The sequence below is a fragment of the Convolutriloba macropyga genome, chromosome 13, assembly GCF_964194025.1.
Source record: "Convolutriloba macropyga chromosome 13, txConMacr16.3, whole genome shotgun sequence".
Taxonomy (NCBI): Eukaryota; Metazoa; Xenacoelomorpha; order Acoela; family Convolutidae; genus Convolutriloba; species Convolutriloba macropyga.
In genome coordinates, this window is record NC_134480.1 from 17,698,089 (window position 1) to 17,717,654 (window position 19,566).

The 19,566-nt window shown below is 35.0% G+C and overlaps 2 protein-coding genes across 2 annotated transcripts; both read right to left on the reverse strand.

Moving 5' to 3' along the window:
- Positions 1-312: 312 nt before the first annotated feature.
- LOC142352291 (synaptic vesicle 2-related protein-like) lies at positions 313-12,148 on the reverse strand. The gene is made up of 2 exons (XM_075404804.1): positions 11,751-12,148; positions 313-1,978 (listed from the first exon to the last, which is right to left on the reverse strand). The coding sequence occupies exon 2, from the start codon at positions 1,938-1,940 to the stop codon at positions 474-476; it is 1,467 nt and encodes a 488-aa protein (XP_075260919.1). The 5' UTR covers positions 1,941-1,978; positions 11,751-12,148; the 3' UTR covers positions 313-473.
- LOC142351507 (uncharacterized) lies at positions 9,113-10,731 on the reverse strand. Its single transcript, XM_075403564.1, has one exon. It carries the CDS (start codon positions 10,461-10,463, stop codon positions 9,504-9,506), a length of 960 nt encoding a protein of 319 aa, XP_075259679.1. The 5' UTR covers positions 10,464-10,731; the 3' UTR covers positions 9,113-9,503.
- Positions 12,149-19,566: the final 7,418 nt, after the last annotated feature.

The following is a 19,566-nucleotide window of genomic DNA, read 5'->3' on the forward strand; positions in this document are numbered from 1 at the left end:
TTCAAAAAAGTGTTACAAACTGGATATTAAGAGGAACGAAGTCTTACAGAGAGAGACTAACTGAGCATAAATTGTTTCTACTTTGTCTTTGTCTAAATGCACGACCTCTTGCGCCTACTGTCTCTAATAAATGGAACTACAATGTTGACCTAACTAGTGTTGATCAAATAACTGAAAGCAATAGTTCAACAATTTTTTTACGAAATTCATGTCTTCTAATATTCTGATTCACAGAAAACAAGATCAAACAAGATAGAACTTTGGTCCATGCATTTTAGTCTGATAGCCGCAATAACCGCGCCCACAATTTTAAACACTTCTAGGAATTTAATTATAATTACTTATTCTTCCTGTTAAGGGTTGTAAAACGTACTGGGGCTACACTGATGTCAAAGACCATATATTTTTTTAAACGTTTTAGTGATTGAAACTCACTCTAGAAACAAAAATACAATAACTAGAACCAATAATAGCTATCTATCTTTAATGGTTTTCCCTGTTGTGTCAAAAGGCAACACCATAATGGCAATCATCGTAACAATTCCTACAAACATATACACAGAAAGTGCCAAAATGAAATTAGACTTGGCCAAAACTTGCGCTACAAATGGGGTCAAGATCATTCCAATTCGGCTGCATGAAGTTCCCAGTCCAATAGCCGTTGCACGAACATTAGTAGGGTACGCCTCACATAGGTAAAGATACATTGCCTGAATGGTAGCGACTATACACACTTTACATAATGTGATCAGAATCAAAGCTAATACAGGGTGAGGACAGAAAAAAAGAGGCATGGTAAAGAAACAGTACAGAGCCATACAACACAACATTAGTCTGACTCTTCCAACGTAGTTGGATAGAGACATACTTATAAATGCACCAATTATGATATGTACATGACTGATAAGAATCTTAGCATAGTCACTCGAGTCCAAAACATGGCACGAAGCTTTGCAGTAAATAACTTCGTCAGAAGAGAAACAAGTTTTGCCGTCAGGATCCGTGTTGCTTTGAGCAGCCTGGAGAGATTCCGTAAATAAGATCCCCATTCCGAATCCAGTTCCCATTGTACAAAACCAGAGTATACACTGACATATTGTCAACCTTATCATTTGTTTCGAAGCAAATAGATGGGCGTAATTGCCTCTTGTGGGTTTCGCAATCGGGGTTACATCTCCAAAAAGTAGATCGGCTCTGTTTATTGCAGCTATTTTTGTGAGAATCCATTTGGCACGACTAGTTTGCCCACTAACGAGCAGATATCTGGGACTTTCGTCCAGAACTAAATAAGACACGACCAGACACACGAACTGAGGTATTGAACATATTATGACCAAAAACCTCCAACCATATTTGGAGATGTCGATAAGTAGAAACGCTGAAACTCCTGTGAACAAGGGTGCTAGACCTGCCAAAACATGAAGAATTAACATACATTTCGCTCGCTGTCTTGTCTCAACCAACTCTGCTGCGTAGGTCGGAACCGTGTGAATACCGCCGATTCCGAACCCACATAGAACCCTGAGTGTAAAGTACCAGCCAACCGAGGGTGCAAAGGCGCTAATAATTCCATAATAACCAGTCCATATACATATGGCGAGCAGTATCGGTTTCCGACCCCAGATGTCGGAAAATTTACCCCAGACCAAAGCTCCGAAGAACATTCCAATAAATGGAGCGGTTGTCGTTAGCGCTTCCTGCCATCCTTCCAGATGCCATTGACATAACAGTTCAGGTCCGATAATAAAACTGATACTTTCCTCTGCAATTTCCGCAAAAAAGGCAAGAGCTAATGTGGCTACAACTGTGTACTGGTACCTTCCGAATCCAGCGCGAGTCAGTGCCTCGTCGAAATTCAGTTCCTGCAAAGACAGAGTTCCAACTTCCAATGGAACTCTAGAAGAAAGGCTGAAAGGAGGCAGTTGTTCCTCGGTTGGCATTTGTGACGGATCTTCTTCACGTTGATTCCATAACAAACCTGAGCAAACAAAATACATAGGACAAGTCCTGATTTACAACTACAAGGAGGCTCGGTAATGTGCGTACGCACATAAGGTTCCGACCCCGCTCATCCACACTTTTGACTTAATTGGCTACCAAATGATGAAGAGAGAAAACTTTCAAAAACATACACATCGTTCAATAAACAACCAATGAAATACGTTAATGCCACCCTAGAGGGCCGATGATCGTTGTTGACAATAGGATCACCAGAAAGGACAACAATAAAAATCAAACAACAAACATTATTTACGACCAAAACTCAATTTCTATAATAAATAAAAACATAAAATCGAACTCGCATCAGATAAAACCTAAACGAAACAATAAAACCTCAACTTCATTAGAAAAAATATGGGACCTGTCCTCAATGCGACTGGTAAATAGGTCGACAAAACAGGGCAAAGAGGTGGGAAGTTAAAATACGTTTCTATTTTGAAAAAAAAATTAATTTCACTGAAATCCCTAAAATCTTCATTTATATCTCCATTGGAAGCAATTGAGACATTTCATTATCCAATGTTCAATTGCGCAAAATTTCAAAGCCAATGGGACATACGATTACTGTTATAAATTAAAAAGAAAACATAAATCCTATAAAATAAACCAATATAAAAAAATTTCAAACATGTTATGAATTCTCGTAGTAACAAAGCCGAGAAACAAATGTTTGAAGCTAAAACGGTTATATAGATTAAACAGTATAGTTCACTGGAAACCGGTTGTGATCTGTGTTTACAGAGACTGAGCTACAGATCGACCGAAAAATTATTTTAAAAAAACGACGAAGCTGAATAACCTAATTATGTTTTTGAAAACAAATAATTTCAAAAGTCATTGCAGACTTGAAATTTCAACAAACAGTGATGAATTAAGTTGCATTGCCTCAGGAAGCCAATTGGACCTGTTAATAGGAGATTAAGTCACGACCAACAACAACAAATATAAAAAGAAGCCAGAAACTCAAACGATATTACGACATCACACTGTTCAGGTTGCTATAATTATAAGATGTTACCTGCAAGAACTGTAAATTGACACTTTCTCTTCATTTTAACATCAGAGAATCTTCCTTTTAAAAAAACTACGAGAAACCCAGAAATCTCGAAAGCTTTTTTTTTTGAAATTAATAGTCGTTGTATTCTAAGTAGTGCGGTTGTTTACGAAAATGAAAGCAAAAGGATACATTTGAAAAAAAACTATTTACTTTAATTTTAAAGTCACTAAAACAAACAGCTATAAACTGAAATCTTCAATTAGTTTGAGTAATATGTCCTGGGGAAGCAATTGAGATCTATCGTTAATAGGTATATGGCGTATAACAAAACGAATGATAAACATAGGCCAAAACAAAAAAAATCTATAAATTTTTGCCAGATAACTGTGCATCAGCCCAAAAAGCATAAACTATAAAACAAAAACAATTGACACACTCAGATACGCTGTGCATTTCCTTTTTCCAACGCTGTGCGTTTTCTCTACTATGCTTTCTTTCAATTGGACCTGTCAATAATGTGATAATTCGACAAGGAAACAAAATGAACTCATAAAATACGCAATTGAGCTCATAAAAAAAGGCGTAGTATCCAAACAAATAGACCATTAGTTGAACATAAAACCGTTACGGACATTAATTTATAACCCACTGGAAATCGGTTTCTGCCTTTTTCCTGAGACTGCGCCCAAAGTTGAGAAAAAATAAGAAAATAGTGACAAACTTCAAAAATCAACCGATTTTTTCTTAAAATAAATATATTCAAAGTCATAACAGACATTAGATAACAACTGAAAGAGGTCTCTAGGTTCAATTATACCTCCTAACAGATAACTGGATCCTTGACTGGTGACAATGACTCATTGGGCTGCAAAAGAGAACAATTGAAAGCAAAATTCAAGAAGAACATAAAAAATCTTTTACGAAAACAATTTGTCAGAGCCATAAAAACCATGAGCTTAACTCTGAAACCGTAATATCATCTCGCTGTGCCGCGTTTTTTGTATATAGTATCTGTCATTAACTGAGCCCTGATTTGATTTTAAGTGAAAAAGTTTACAAAAGCATATGCATAGCGTAAAATTTTGAAAAAAAATCGCTCCGAAGAAAAAAATCTTAAATATTTTATCGTACGGATCCAAGGCTAGATCGAGATCAACTCAGATTTTGCTGCTTGTTTAACACAACACTCATTTGTTCAAATGGTTGCGAAATAAATCATTTTATTAACAACATTTTTCAGTTTGTCAAAAAAAAGTGCACTTTGTATAATTGTCGAGTTTAAATTTGCAAAGACTCTCAAAGCCAGTGGGTGTACAACTAGCTTGTTTGTCAGCTTAAAAAGAACATGGATGCAGTCTTAAGGTATCTACGTCCAGCAAATTTAAAGCAAGTCGGCTAAAAAAGCAAATTTGGTCCCAAAAAAAGTCCAATTTTGAAAACATTTAGCATACTTTCTAGCCGAAAAACTCGAATCGAACAATTCAGCATCCATCCTCTATCTTAAGAGATAAAATCAATAATAGTACAGTTATCAATGTGAATAAATTTTAGCAAAATTAACGAAAATTAGGTCAAAAATACTGAAAATGTGAATTAAAACAGCTGAAATACGTCTAATATTCACAAAAACTATAAACCTCGATAACTCCCTATAAAAGCGAAAATTGAAAAAATCGTTTTAATTCCATATTCTACGCCGGGCAGACTTTTTAATGATACCACTCACAACTCTCTGCGATGATTATATCGATCGGCCAAAATTTTCTGAACAAAAAAAACCATTTGAGTATATAATTCCTCCCCCACTAAAGTGGGTCGGAACAAAAAGAATTTTTAATGGCAAAACAGAGAACTAGACATGGAAATGACCAGGAACTGACTTCGAATGACAATTAAGAAAATAGCCGGTAAATTGCCGGACAATAGTCGCGAAATACCGTGGAGTCCCCCAAGTCAACAAAATCACAGATTAAGGAGAAAAATACTATATGTTTATAATAATAACGCTTGGAACACCTCAGTTCAAATTCATTTAGAGTTTAAAATCTCAATTGAGATTTATCAAGAGTGCAGAAGTCACCGTACAGTCGCACTTTGACTTCATGGTCCTAGATCAAATGGGCGGATCAAAAACTATAAATAAAAAGACAGGAGGATAGTCCCGCAATACAATCAAAGAAATGGAATAAAAATGAAAATCCCTAACCTATTATTCCCCTGAACATTAATAGCCAAAAAGACAGAAAAAATAGTTTCACAAAATTAAGAGAAAATTGAAACACTAAAGCACAATCTGTAGATAGTGTCGCTGTTGATGTATTGAACTCCAATGTTTATTAGATTAAAACACGAGACGTGGAGGAAAGAATACTACTAAGAAAACTGTTGCTGAGAAGCAAGTAGCGTACGAGAACCAGCAAAATCATAGATCTCACAATTCCCGGGGCTCATGTTTTTGTAACCACGATTGCAATGTTCAAACCTAGTTGAGCCTAGAGGCAAGCTCAAAAAACTCAACACTTGAACTCACATTAAAAAAAATTTTAATTAATAAGCCCTTCAGAAAAAAAACGATTTCAAAAACTTAAATTTTTTCTCTTTAAGTCATCAGCAAAACACATACTTAAAAATGTAGCTCAAGTAGCTCACTGGTCTTCACCTGTTCCTCCTATGTTGAAAGCTTTCCTGGAAAAATGTGTTAACACATCTTACAAAAGAACATAGCCGGAACACACCAGAATCGACAGGAAGTAAAAATTGACTCCACGCATTTACTTAAAAATTCAATAAACAATTCCATTCCTTAAACTATTCCAATTGAAAAAATCTACCATTTTCTTACAATTATGTCTTATTTACTTCATTAGACATTGACCTATCAAACATTGATGCGTCCGCTCTTTCAAGCGATACCAATAAACAAACATAGTCAATTGAACACAGATTAAATTGCACAGTGGGAGGGGGTGCTGGGGCAACGGTGGGAGGGGGTCTTACGGGCTGAACGATGTTCGGGGGAAGGGATGGGGGGTGATGTGGGGATTGTGTGGCTGGGGGAGTTTCAATTTCTAAGAACCTCCCTTCACACCATAAGTATGTCTCCAAAACAGTTTCTGTAAATCGCATACTTGGAGACTAGTGAGCTGAAAGGCTCTAAGAGAAGTTCATGCACACTGGGCGCTACCTGTTTATACCGTTTTTGAGGACGAAAAGTTAAATGGGTCAGACGAAAATTTATCAAGCGGAAAATTGCATTAAAAAGACCAATAGGACTAATATAATTGCTACCAACTTCGTTTGAGAGCAATTAATCAGCTGAAACTCGATAGCTCCAGGTTGACGCTACAAAATGGAAAGTTTAAGAATTGCAAATTTACGTGAAGTTCAAAAGCGTTATTAAATATACATCTATAAATATAAAGCGTTTATTTTCTTACACGCTTATTCAAAGTTTACTATTTCGCACTGCTCGAATGTTGTCAAGCAGACAAAAATGGTGAACAAACAATTTGAACCTGCTGTCCTCAATGCTGCCCAATGTTGGACCAGCAAAATTTCATTGAAGTTTTGCAACCCGTCAATTAGATGAAGAACTCATTCGATGGGTTGATGAGTGTTATAGGAATATTTTCGACTGGCTGAAACTTGAACAGTGCATGCTTTTTCACAAAAAGTGCACCGTAATGTGTTTGCTGATAACAGAACTGGGATAGTGGATCTGGGTTAATTTAACTCTATACCAATGAGGTGAGCCAAAATCATTTTGTGTTACGCGTGTATTCATAAACTACATTATTTTTGTTAATATTTGAAGTAAAAACTGTGAGAATTTTGTTGCAGTAACTTCTGCTTCTACTCCGCTAGTCTATATTTCGACCAAAAACCGTCATCTCAGCATTAGGATATTGATTGTGTAAAAGTTTTAAAAAATTATAGAAACAGTGAAATTTAAAAAAAAATGTTTTCTGGGCTCTCAAATAAAAAAAATAGTAAAAGACGCAAAATAATCGGAAAAAAAGGTAGAGACTGACATTCACTGGAAACGACTACTGCCTGGCGTGTAATTGTTAAGAAAAATTGCGTATGATCTCTTAGAAAGCTGAGATATAAATCTGCCAGGACAGACAAACATGAAGTAAGAAGTTGCACCCACATGGGAAAACGTGATGATCCATTCCTTGAAGAATGCAAGCTTCTCAATATCTTTAACATAGCTGGCAGATTGCCAGAAAATAGCCGCAATAGATTCGTAGATCGGCAGTCTAAAAAAAACAGTAAAAAAGACAGACCAAAAAAAATTGTCTTTTGAATGAAGGCTTATCTGTTATATTTTGACTAAAAATCTGTATAAGTTATTGCTGCCTCTATTAGCTGATCTCAAATAACCTTCATTTAGAGTGACACACACCCATTTGACCTTATCTCTTTGAATTAAAGTAAATAAAAGTCAATTTCAAAGTGAGGAAGTGATTTTTGAGAGTGAGGTAAGTCAAGTGTGACCAAAATTTAATCACGCGAATGAACAAAAAACTCGCTCCAATAAGAGCGAAAAATGACGTCACGCATGCGATTCAGTTGAAATTGAATGAACGAATGAACAAAAAGTGGCTGTGACGTCATATGGTCGTAACAAAAATCATGACGAAATAAAAAAACATAGCAGGACAAGTCCTGACGTACAATTCAAAGAATTTTCATTGACTAAACAAAAAACTAGACCTAGAAAGGACTCTGAATGGATTGGGAAAACCATTTAGAAAAAAATCCGGTCAAAAAATTGAAAAAACAGAAAAAATCAAAGCGAAATTGCCGCATGTGAACAAAAAACCACTAGCGAGAAAGCGAATTTTTGTTAAAACACTGTTTTCTCACTCTACTTTAAATTTAGAGCGAAAAAATTTCACGCCGCAAAACCACTCGCTTTTTCGCTCTACTTCCTGTTTCGGCGTGACCAAAATCACTACTCCAATTTGACTTCAAAAATCATGAAAATGTGTGAACAGATCTTAAAAAAAAAAGACAGCGCCCCAATACAATTCAAATTCTTTGAATTGTAAAAAAAACCAAGAGAAGGCCAATAATAGCCCCAGCTATCGCTGTGCGGCTATTAATAAACAACGAATGTCCCAGCGACACAAAAAAAGACGAGCAGGTATTCGTACGTGAACAATTTGAATCAGAAACTGAATTACCAAAACGGGAAGAAAATAATTTATGTTTCGAAACCCTCCGAAACGCTGGTTGACTGCAAACAAAGATGACAAATTTTTAATGTGATGTGTTTTAAATTGACGTCAGGTGTTTTCATCTGAAGTATCAGGCTAAATTCTTTTGACCACACGCAAGTTCTTAATCCCATGCACCCACGGGACATTAACTGCCTCATGAAAAACAAATTTGTCACCATCTGTGAAGTCAATGTTTCTCGCTTCATTAAAAAAACATGGTTGAGAGGAAGAAAAATAACGTGATTATCTAAGATTGAAGCTGATTAAAACTACCTATTTTATTTAGATTTGACTTTCAGTTTTCGACAATACTGTGAATGGCTGGTAAACTCAATTCTAACGCAAAAAAAAATAAACTTCATCAAAAAGCATTCCACAAAACTAATTCGTGAATAAAATAATTCCAAAAATTATATTATAGTAAACTCAGTTTCATAAGACGCAAATTTAATCAGCTAGAACATTAAAAAATTCATTCAATATTAAAATTATAATAAATTTCGGAAAGGGACAACTAGAATCAATGGTGGCAGTGTGTTGGAAACAGAATGACCAAACTTGAAAATTCTTTTCGAAAGTTCTAATTCAATTTCCGATATTGCCCTTCTCATAATTTTCCTTGAAGAACAGAGGACTTTGCTATTTTAATTTTATTGAAAAATTTTGAAATCAGAATCTGTAATGTGTGCATTTCATTGGTTGATTATCATAGCAACAAGATAATCTTGAACTCCTCCCGAAAATATTCTCTTTGCGCAAGTTGCGTTCGTTAGCGGGCCAAGCCAAATTCAAAAGCTCAACTTTATGAGAGGCGGTGCTTTATTCTGGATCTACAGAGTAAGATAAGTGCCTGTCTGCTACAGTTGGAAAATGATATAGTCAAAACTACAGATTATCAAAAAATCTCTTACATTTCTTAAAAGACTTTATTTACAAAAATAGACCCAAGACTCTTAACATCAGATAATGATATGACTCACAGAGCAAACATGAGTATCAAAACTAACTTCACATTTTCTTTAAAAAACGCCGACTGCGTTGCAATACAGCTCAAATATACGGATTAAAATCCAGCTCATTAGGCAACGAAATCAGTGAATGCATAAATCTAATAACTATTGTTTTCAATTATTTAAGACATACAAACTAATTAGTAACTCGAGTTCTTATATTTCAGTTCTAGTCAGTCAATGTCAAACCATAACTTTTTATTAAGTTAAGTAACAACAATGGGACAGAGAAAAGATTTTAGAAAATAGAATTTTAAAGACTTCTCTTTAGCGCAGACGCTTCTCAATTTTCTTCGCGAGCTTCGGAGGCATTTCCGGGTCCCTCTTTAACAGTTGCAGAAAATCGTTAGTCTTCTGCAACTGCTGCTTACATTCTTTCAACTCTGTTTTTACGTACTCCAATTCAGACTCCAGCGTCGACTTAAATTCCTCCATTGCTTCCTTTGTTCGCTTGTTCTTTGCACGGTGTGTGCGACACGCGAGATTGTTCCGTTTCTTCTTCAGTTCATCTTCATCTGCGTTCGGGTCATTCTCCATTTTCTCTATTTCTTCTTTCAGCTCCTCGAGAGACGGGGCCGCTTCGCGTCCCCTCTTTCGCGACTTCTCGGTGACAACTTTTGGCGACTCCAGCTTTAAATCTTTGACAGATTTGCATATTTGAGCAGTGTTTTGTGCATGCTTCAAATTGGTTACCTTCAAGAGACTCTCAGCATTAGGCAAAGCATTATGCTCATACGGTTTGACAACCTTAGGTTCTTGAACTTGATACGGATAGATGGGACCGCTGTCGACGTAACTCAGATTTGGTGTTACATCCGATTGAATGGTGGGAGCAAAGTAAGCTTCCACGTATGCAATCTGTGTCAATCCCTCCACTGGACTGTTATCAACCTGCAGAAAAGCAGGCGTTTGCTGGTAGAATTCAGCATTCGAGCTCTGAGCCTGTTGATAGCTCTCAACAGGTGTTGTGTTAATAGCAAGAGCCGCAGGTGGTGGCTGCAGAACCGTCAATGGCGTCAGATTATGTTCCGTTTCTCTGATATGCTGTATATTTTGATTTGGATATCTGAGAACAGCTTCGTCTGTTTGATCTGTCTGGGACCTCTGTTTCTTCAGGTTTTCATCGAACGCCGTCACAGCGTCCTTTTCGTTGTCGCTTAGGTCGAAACCCCAGCTCAATTCATCCTGAGCTCCTTCAGGAGTAACAATCATCTCTTCGAGCGACATAGTAAACTTAAAATAATAACAGCTAATAACTCATAAGACACGCCATCTATATGACCATTTTTTATTTTATTTCGGTGATTTTCCTTGAGTCTCTATGCAAATTATAAACTTTCAGGAAGGTCATCATAACCGTTGAAACTTAAGACTAATTTTAAAGACCATTTATAACTAAAGCTCAGCGGCTGATTTTATCTGTTCTGCCAGTCTGAAAACAGTAACACAATCTGGCAGCAGTAACTCAATACACAAAAATATTCGCCGCGGATAATTTATTGAATATAGAATATCGAATATAGTATAAAATTTACTCGTCGCAATATTTATTTTTAGAAATTACGTCACTATTCAAATAGAGAAATTAGTTTTAACCATACACGGGAGTTACTGCTCAAAATCATGCAAAAGGCAAGTATCAGGAGGAGGACAATTGACGGTATAAATGTTGGGCCGTATACGTGAATACGAGATAGAAAGTTGACAGAAAAAATATTCGAAGCCTCCAAAACAATCCCGAAATTAGCTTGTTTAAAATTCTGTTCCTTGGTAAGATTCAGAAAATTTATCGCGTCCATAAAGATGACGTTCGGAAAAAGTTTGGATGTATTATCCTCCCAAATCAATCAACATCTAATGTCCTTCTAACTGGGCGAACAATGTTACACTCGCTGACAAACGTGAACACGCAAATAGTCATTTTACATATTAAACTGCTTCTTTTCGATCGGTTTTTCTTGAAGAATCCGAAGTTCAATTTAGTTTTTTAACTGTCAAACCTACTTACACAGTAAACCCGAATTTTTTTCCGTTTGAACCCCCTCCCCCACAGTACGTTAACCTCATTTAGCATTTTTTTGTAAATTATGTAAATTATTCTGATTATAACTCTAAAGTTAGATATCCAAATGCTTTCAAATGTTAAATAAATTAATCGCATTATCAGTATTGTTATTAATATAATGATCTTAAACTTTTGATGTATGTAAACTTATCCTTTTCATAGGTAAAAATAGGATTTGAAGGCTCCCATTAGTAGTGGATAAAACAGGGGTTAGGGCCACCAGCCCAATTTGTCTCATTCCCCCCATCCAGCCTCATTCGGGGAAATGAGCCAAACTGTACTGGTAACTGGAACCCCTGTTTTATCCATTTCTTTATATTCCCTCAAAATCTATCATTTCCTGTCTCGCTTAGTGCAATCCTATTTAAAGTTATATATCCCTATTTTAAACAGTTTTCTAAGTTCCAGTGAGTAATTCCAGTCTTAAATATTAACCATAGGTTCCTTACCTCAGGATCCACGGTCTTGCAACACTGAAAATTTAAAACGATCTACTCTTCCATCAGGACCATCTCTTGTCTAACTTTACTCAAAAAATAAAAAAAATGCAATATCTTGAGTGGCGATCAAAAAATAACTAACAAACGCTGTAAAACTTGCTCAACAACTATTGAAGCAAAGTCGGCCATTTTCCATTGCGTAGCATGTGGTGAATGCATGCACCTTACAAAAAAGTGTACTGGCATGCCCCAAGACGCTATTACTGGCATCAGTAGTATTATGCAAAATGTTCTCTTAAAATGCCAAAAGTGCCAAGAGCTAAAAAAGAAGGACAAGGTACTTGATGTAATTGTTAGCTCGAGGACGAAACCATGAGAGAGCTAAAACAGGAAATTGTAGAAATAAGAGTGGAAGCAAAATTAATTGGGAACCAGCTTAAAAGAGATTAAAAGTGCTAATGAAATTAAAAGTGTACAACCCTCGCCAGCAGAACCAAAACCTGTAGATGCTCCTCAAACACAAAAAATTCTGAAAAAGGAATACTATGACAGTATCCGACGCAGAGGCATCCCTGAACTAGTATCCACTAATAGTAGAGACAGATACGAACACCATTTAAAAGAGGTGAAAGCTATCGCAAAACATGTCAGAATCACATGCAATGTCACAGATCTAAAGAGATTAGGCAAATATCAGGAGGGAAAAAGTCGAACCTTGGTCGCTGAAATAGATAGTGACTACGCAATAAGGCTTATTCTACTCTCGCTTGCAAAAATGAAAGATTACGGCAAACCAGTTTTTATAAGTAAAAAACTCAACCCAAGTGAACAAGCTATCAAAAACGAGATTCTCGAAACAAGGAGAGAAATGATCAAAACAGGAACAAATCTTAAAAAACTTAGAATTCGAAATCTTGTACTCCAGATAGAAGACAACAGAAAAGGGACAAATGTCCATAAAAGGAAATGTCACAATTTCAAACGAATGACTATTACACTCAGAATTGAAAGTCTTAACCTATAATGTACGAAGCCTAATTTAGAACGGCGAAGAAAGTTTGCAAACTGTGTGTCAACTGAAAACGATCTCGACATCCTTTGCTTAACAGAAATCTGGCTCACTAGTGATATCACGGACGAAGCCCTTTTTCTTTGCAGACTATACGATTCAGAGCAGAGACAGAAAAAGCGAACCGCACAAAACTAAACACGGTGGAGTCCTCATTGCCGTAAGTAATATACCTCATGAGAGGGTTACTTTGAATTCTGAAAATGAATACCTTGTTATCAATGTTAAGCCAAAAGTTGTCTCAATGCTGATTTGCCGCTTATAGAACCCTGCAGAAAACAGTTCATACAGATGGCCGTCAGAATCAATGATCTTTTTAACAAATGAATTGAATCAATATGCTAAAACGGAAAACTGCGACTACATAATTATCACAGGGGACAATCATTTTGACAACAAAATCTGGGAAACTCTAATATCTAACGATGAGTATGAAGACACAGTACTCGAGAGCTTGAGTAAACATCATTTCAAAGAAATCCTGAGCCAAAAAGTAAAAAAAATCAACTAGATATTTTTCTCATTAGTAATCCCAGCAACGTAATAAACCGTTCAGAAGTAAATGAATTTAACAGATGATTCAACTCAGATCATTAAAGCTTGTAAAATAACTCTACAACTAACACATTAAAACATCCTTAGATTTAAAAGACAAAAATATGTCTTCAATAAAATCCCCTGGAACAGGCTAAAAGCAATCATCGCTGAAAATCCTTTTAAACCTTACTGCTACAGTAACGTAGACACACTTGTAAAGCAATGGTACATTTGGCATAAATTGAAAAGTAATTTGGCAAAAAACGTTCCAACAACAACTAAACACAGGGCAAGTCTTCTGCCCTGGGTTTAAAATGAAACATCACACTTAATCAAATCTGTCGCTACAATAAAGCAAAAAATTTCGAAAAGGTCAAGTCTGGCGAAACTTCTAAAACTGAAGAGAAAAGAAAATCAACTACGAAAAAACTTAGTCGGAGACCAAGCTGAGTTTTAAGAAAAAATTTTTCGAGGGCGAAAATTTTGAGATCTACAGAAGCATTTGCGATCCATCCATAAAATTTGTAGGTTTCCCGAGACAATGAAATACGAAGATGAAAATTCGAATGACGATGCAAAGAAAAGTAAGTTTTTCAGCGATCGTTTTCGCGAGTGTTTTCCTAAAAAGTAATCAAGTTGATCAAAACAGAACCTTCGCGAAAAAGACCTATAACCATAAGTGAAACGAAAATTTAAGAAATCCGGTCAAAACTTGAAACTAATAAAGCATGCGGCCCGGACAACATAGGTTATCTTGTGCTCAAAAACCTGCCTGCCCTTTCGAAATCTTTACTGATAGTGTTTAAGGTTGCGCTATCAAGAGGTTATTTTTCCATCGATTTGGAAAATATGTGAAGTTACTCCCGTTTTTAAAGACGAAGACAGAGCAGACGTGAAGCAATACAGACCTCTAAGCCTTCTCTGCAACACATCAAGGTTTTCGAAAAAGTTATATTTAACGAACTGTATGACATTGTAAAAACGACACTACACAATGCACAACATCGTTTTCGAAGACACAGGTCGGTGGTGACAGAGATATTGCTGTTCCTAAATGATCTCTACAACAATTTTGATGGTAATGAAAAAAAATTTTTGGTTCAGTATCTAGACTTCAAAAAAAGCCTTCGATAGCGTTCCATATTACATCTTGCTACAGAAAAATAAAATGCTAGGTACTGACGGTAACTTCTTGAAAGTTATTGCCAGCTACTTAAGTAAAAGAAAACAATATGTAAAGCTTAAGGCTTTCAACTCTGAAACAGTGCAAGTAACAAGTGGTTTTCACTACTAGGTCCACTTTTATTCATCTTTTTTGTTAACGATCTTCCTCTACAAGTAACTAAGTGTGAAGCTTTTCGTCATGCAGACGATTTCAAGCTTGTTGCAACGAATAGTGAAAACATGCAATACGATATAAAACAAATAGAAGAATGGTACTTAAACAATAAAATGACAACAAATGAAAATAAGTGTTATATCTTACCAATCGAAAGTCAAGACCAACCCAAGTTAAGCTTAGGCAACAAAACTTTACTTTACTAGAACGAGCAGAAAGATCTGGGCATTACATTGGCGCCAAACTGAACTGGAAACCTAGTGTCGGAAAAAAGTGCTCAAAGGCACTGAAAGCGTTCTATTTCTTAAAGAGAAGCACTTCAACCTCCACGAAAACTCAATGCGTAGGCAGGATATTTCGTACTAATTATTACATTTGCAACTCAAGCCTGGTTCGCTAACAAAACGGAGAAGAAAGAGATTGAACGCGTTCGAAAGACAGCTACCAGTTGGATCCTAAACAACTGGTAATTCAATTAAAAGAAGAGGCTTGGAAAACTCAATTTACTTCCTCTCTCCTTATATATAGAACTACACAATCTACTTCTCTTAATTGCTTTTCTCTTAGGAAATTACAATATCAATATTCCGATCACCAGAAACCAAAACTGTGATGATCAACCAAATACCACACAATTTGAGCTAATAAACATATATCAAACAAGAACGAAATAAGCAGATGAAAATTTCTGGAGGCGTTCTAGTCAACTTTTATATCTTATCTGTAATATCACAAATTTAGCTATTGAAAGTTTAAGCAAAAAAGGATTATCCGAATTATACTGGAATTATTTTTCTAGAGGTTGCTGTGAAGCCAATTGTTGTACGTGGACCTTTATGTGCAACTGCAACAACTGCAATTAAGTACAGAAGGTCAAATTAGCCAACCAATAAAAGGATGTCAACCCTAGTGATACGACACTGAAGCCTAAACTACTACTACAGCCACCAGCCTGATTTGTCCCATTCCCCCACTCGAAATTGGGAGAACGAGCAAAATTGCATTGGTAACGGGAACACCCGTTTTATCCACTACTATACCCACAATCAAAATTGGCCCATTCCCTCTCACGAATTCGGGACAATGAGCCAAATTGATCTGTCAACTCTAACCCCCGTTTAATCTACTACTATTACAAACTTTATTTGTTATATCAAATTTGATATTAGACTATGTGGGGTCAGGCTTGGGGTTAGGATTGGGGTTAGGCTTAGGGCTAAAATTAGAATTAGAATTAGAGTTAGAATTGGAAATAGAATTAGAATTAGAATTAGAATTAGAATTAGAGTTGGAATTAGAATTAGAATTAGAATTAGAATTGCAATCAGAATTAGAATTAGAATTAGAACTAGTATTGGAAATGGAACTATACTTAAAGCAAGAACCAGAACAGTTTGTTTTATGTGAATGGACGGCTTCACCGATTGCCGAAGCAAGTTCCTTGATCCTTGAGCCGGCTTCGCCTATCGGCGAAGCAAGTTCCTTGATACAAATTCCACTCAATGATTCATCCCCACATGCACACCCACTAATTTTATCATTATGTTTTATTTTATAATGAAAAGCTAAAGTGAAAGGAGTTCCTCATTTATAATTGCACTCTAAACATTCTATAGCCATTATTTATAACTAGCCAAAATTTCAATTTTACAATTCCTATTTGAAACTAACCAAAAATTCAATTGAAGCTATAGTATAATCTATAGAGCAGACAAACCTAGCCAAAGTTTCCTTACGTAACTCATTAAGAGTATTGTATTCAAATATTTTATCTAAAATCTTTTCATTACTCAATCCGGCTTTACCCCGAACGAAATTTATAATTTCATCTCTAATTTTTGGATTATTTTTATATAGATCATATAAATCATCCAAACACTTTTTGTTTAAAGTACCAGTCTGTTCATTCATATATTCGGAGGAAATCCCATAAGCATAATTGATTAAAGTATTTGTTCTATTTAAAAAACTGCTCGCACCCGCTGCTACAAGACCAGCAGTTTTTACTGTTGCATCAGGAGATATATAATTATACATCATAAAGCATGTACCTGCAATTACGCCTAAGTATGATACTACTTTTAAAGCATTAGCTTTAATTGTTTATTTAGTTAGAACATCATTTTGAATTTTAATACCTCTTAATGTAAGATGTTTAATAAAGTAGAACTGATAATTAATTATATTAATAGTATTTCTATCTGTAGCATTATTCATTAGTGGTTTTATATAATCTATAAGTTTATTTATAAGATCTATCTATTTCTAAGTCATCTTTTAAACTAAGAGTTTTTAAGTCTAGGAGTCATATATCATAGTTCTATTTCTATCAACAATAATAAAATTTTTCTCTTTCTTATTATATATAATCATACCATAACGAAGCTCATCAGACATTCCAACTGTATAATTATAGTAGTTACTATTTAACTCATTAATTATTACATAGAACTTATGTTCACATTTATATATTTCATTAAAGTTTTTAAATAGATCAGCCCATTATAAGTTGTTAAATAATTAGTATCAGAACTCATTCTTGCTGTATTAATTATCTGGGCCGGTTTATGACACATTACAATCATTTGAATATTATGATGTCTTCCTTCTGTAAAACAATAAGCTATATCTTTATTTAACTTATCAGCCATATCATCAAGAACAATTACACTGTCTCGAAACATATGCATGTTTTTTGATGTGCTCATATTTATATCACACATTTTGAAATCACTATAGGGCTTTCCAGTTTCTGAATTGATCCAATCTCTTTCATCTGTACATACTATGATTATCTTTTTGTTATCTTGATTTTGATTTTGATTATGATCTTGATCTCGGTCTTGATCTTGATGGGTCTCCGAACATGCTTCGCCATCTTGATCTTGGTATAAATACAAGTTTAATAAAATAAGTCTTTCCTATACCAGTACCACCATAAACAATAGTATGTAATGGTGACTTCATTATATTCAAATCTCACTATACTTTTATTTATAATTTGACCAAAACTTTCTTCTTTTTTTGTATATTTAATCGGTATTGAATCATATGCTATATAACAAAACATAATTATAAAAATAAATATTATAATTGCACTACCGTTCTCCATTTTTTATCCTACAAAAATGCTTATTTTATCATTTGGGGAATTGAATAATAAGTCTGGTATGGATACTAAAGCTGTGAGTAATATCAGAATAGAGGATATAGGTAAAGATATAAGTCTAACTCCAATATAAATAGTAATGAGAGATCAAAAACCAGTGTTGCCAATTTCGAACTCAACATTATTGTAAATCTACATCCAACTGATGGTACACATTTGGTTTTACTTACAAGAAGAGAAGGCGGTCCTGTGTATTGCTTTGATAGTTTTGGTGTTGAGACCCCACCATTATTATTATAAGAATATTTTGATCTCGGCTTTAATGAGAGAATACAAGAATATGACGAATCCTATTGTGGGGCTTATTGTTTTTACATGATCTATGTTATTGATAGACGATTTAGAATAAAGAGTGCTCTGAATATTCTAGTAAATCAAAGTAAATACCCAGAAATGTATGATGAGTGTTGTAACGATAATGACCTTGATAGTGAAGAAGTTGATATCTATCTACTTAGAGAAAAACCCCCACTGGTAAAGCCCCGCATTAAGGTATCACCTTTGCAGATGGCAGGGCATGACCAAAGGTCTATCAGTGGAACTGCTTCGCAGATCGATGTTATTTTGAGTCTACAATCATGGCTAGATGATGATAATATAATTGTCAATGCCTCATTCCCAGAAAGCTTCAGATGTGTAATAGCTGGTTTTAGTGAATGCGAAAAACATTCTTCTTAAAGAATCTATATTTGAGTAGTATACAATTTGATAGGTAATATATCATTGGTCCTACTGGTGACCAATATGAAAATTTAAAGTATGAAGACATAGTGTCTATTACAGAAACAAAAGATTTACCCTTTCCCGATCAACTACCCAAAGATATAAAGAAGCTAATGATATTTGATGATGTTGGAGGGAAGGAACCAATTACCAATGAATACTTTTGTAGAGTTAGACGTAGTAATTGTAATATGATATATCTTAATCAAAATATGTCCGCGACAGATAGACAGAATTTTAGAAAGAATTGTAATCTATTTATTTTCTTTGAACAAAGAGGTAGATCTACCATAGCTATATATCATGATTTCTTTAATAGAGCAGATTTTAGTTATGATGATTTTAGTAACATATGTGAAAAGGTATGGGAAGAGCCTTTTAATCACATCCTCATTGATAAATCTAAAAACAGAAATATTAATGGAAAGCTAAGAATTAATTGGGATTGGAGAGTTTTATAATTTAATAATATTTATGATTAAGTCTAAGTCTAATTCTAAGTCTAAGTCAAGTCGAAGTCTAAGTCTAAGCCTAAGTCTATGACTATGACTATGTCTAAGTGTAAATCTATGAGTAAGTCCAAGTCTAAGTCCATGACTAATTCTAAGTCTAAATCAAATGTAAAGTAAAACTCAACACATCACCATTGAAATCAATTGGTCTTCGAAGCTCATCTTTAATATGAAATTCAATATATTCTATTCTATCCTTTGTTACATTTTAACATAAGATATTAGTAGTATAAAATTTATCAAGTAACCTGGTGTTTCAATGAGAGCAAAAGTATATAGTATGTCTGTGTTATTACCATTATCTATAACACATGATATAACATTACAGTGGATGTTAATGGTACTAAAACCCATGATATCAATAATCTTGTGAGACGTTTTTTCGCCTGGTTTGTAATCTATTTTTCTAAATCCTAGTAATGAAGCTATTGAGTTTTCTACATCAAAGCTAAGTGCACATCGTTTGATTTCCATTA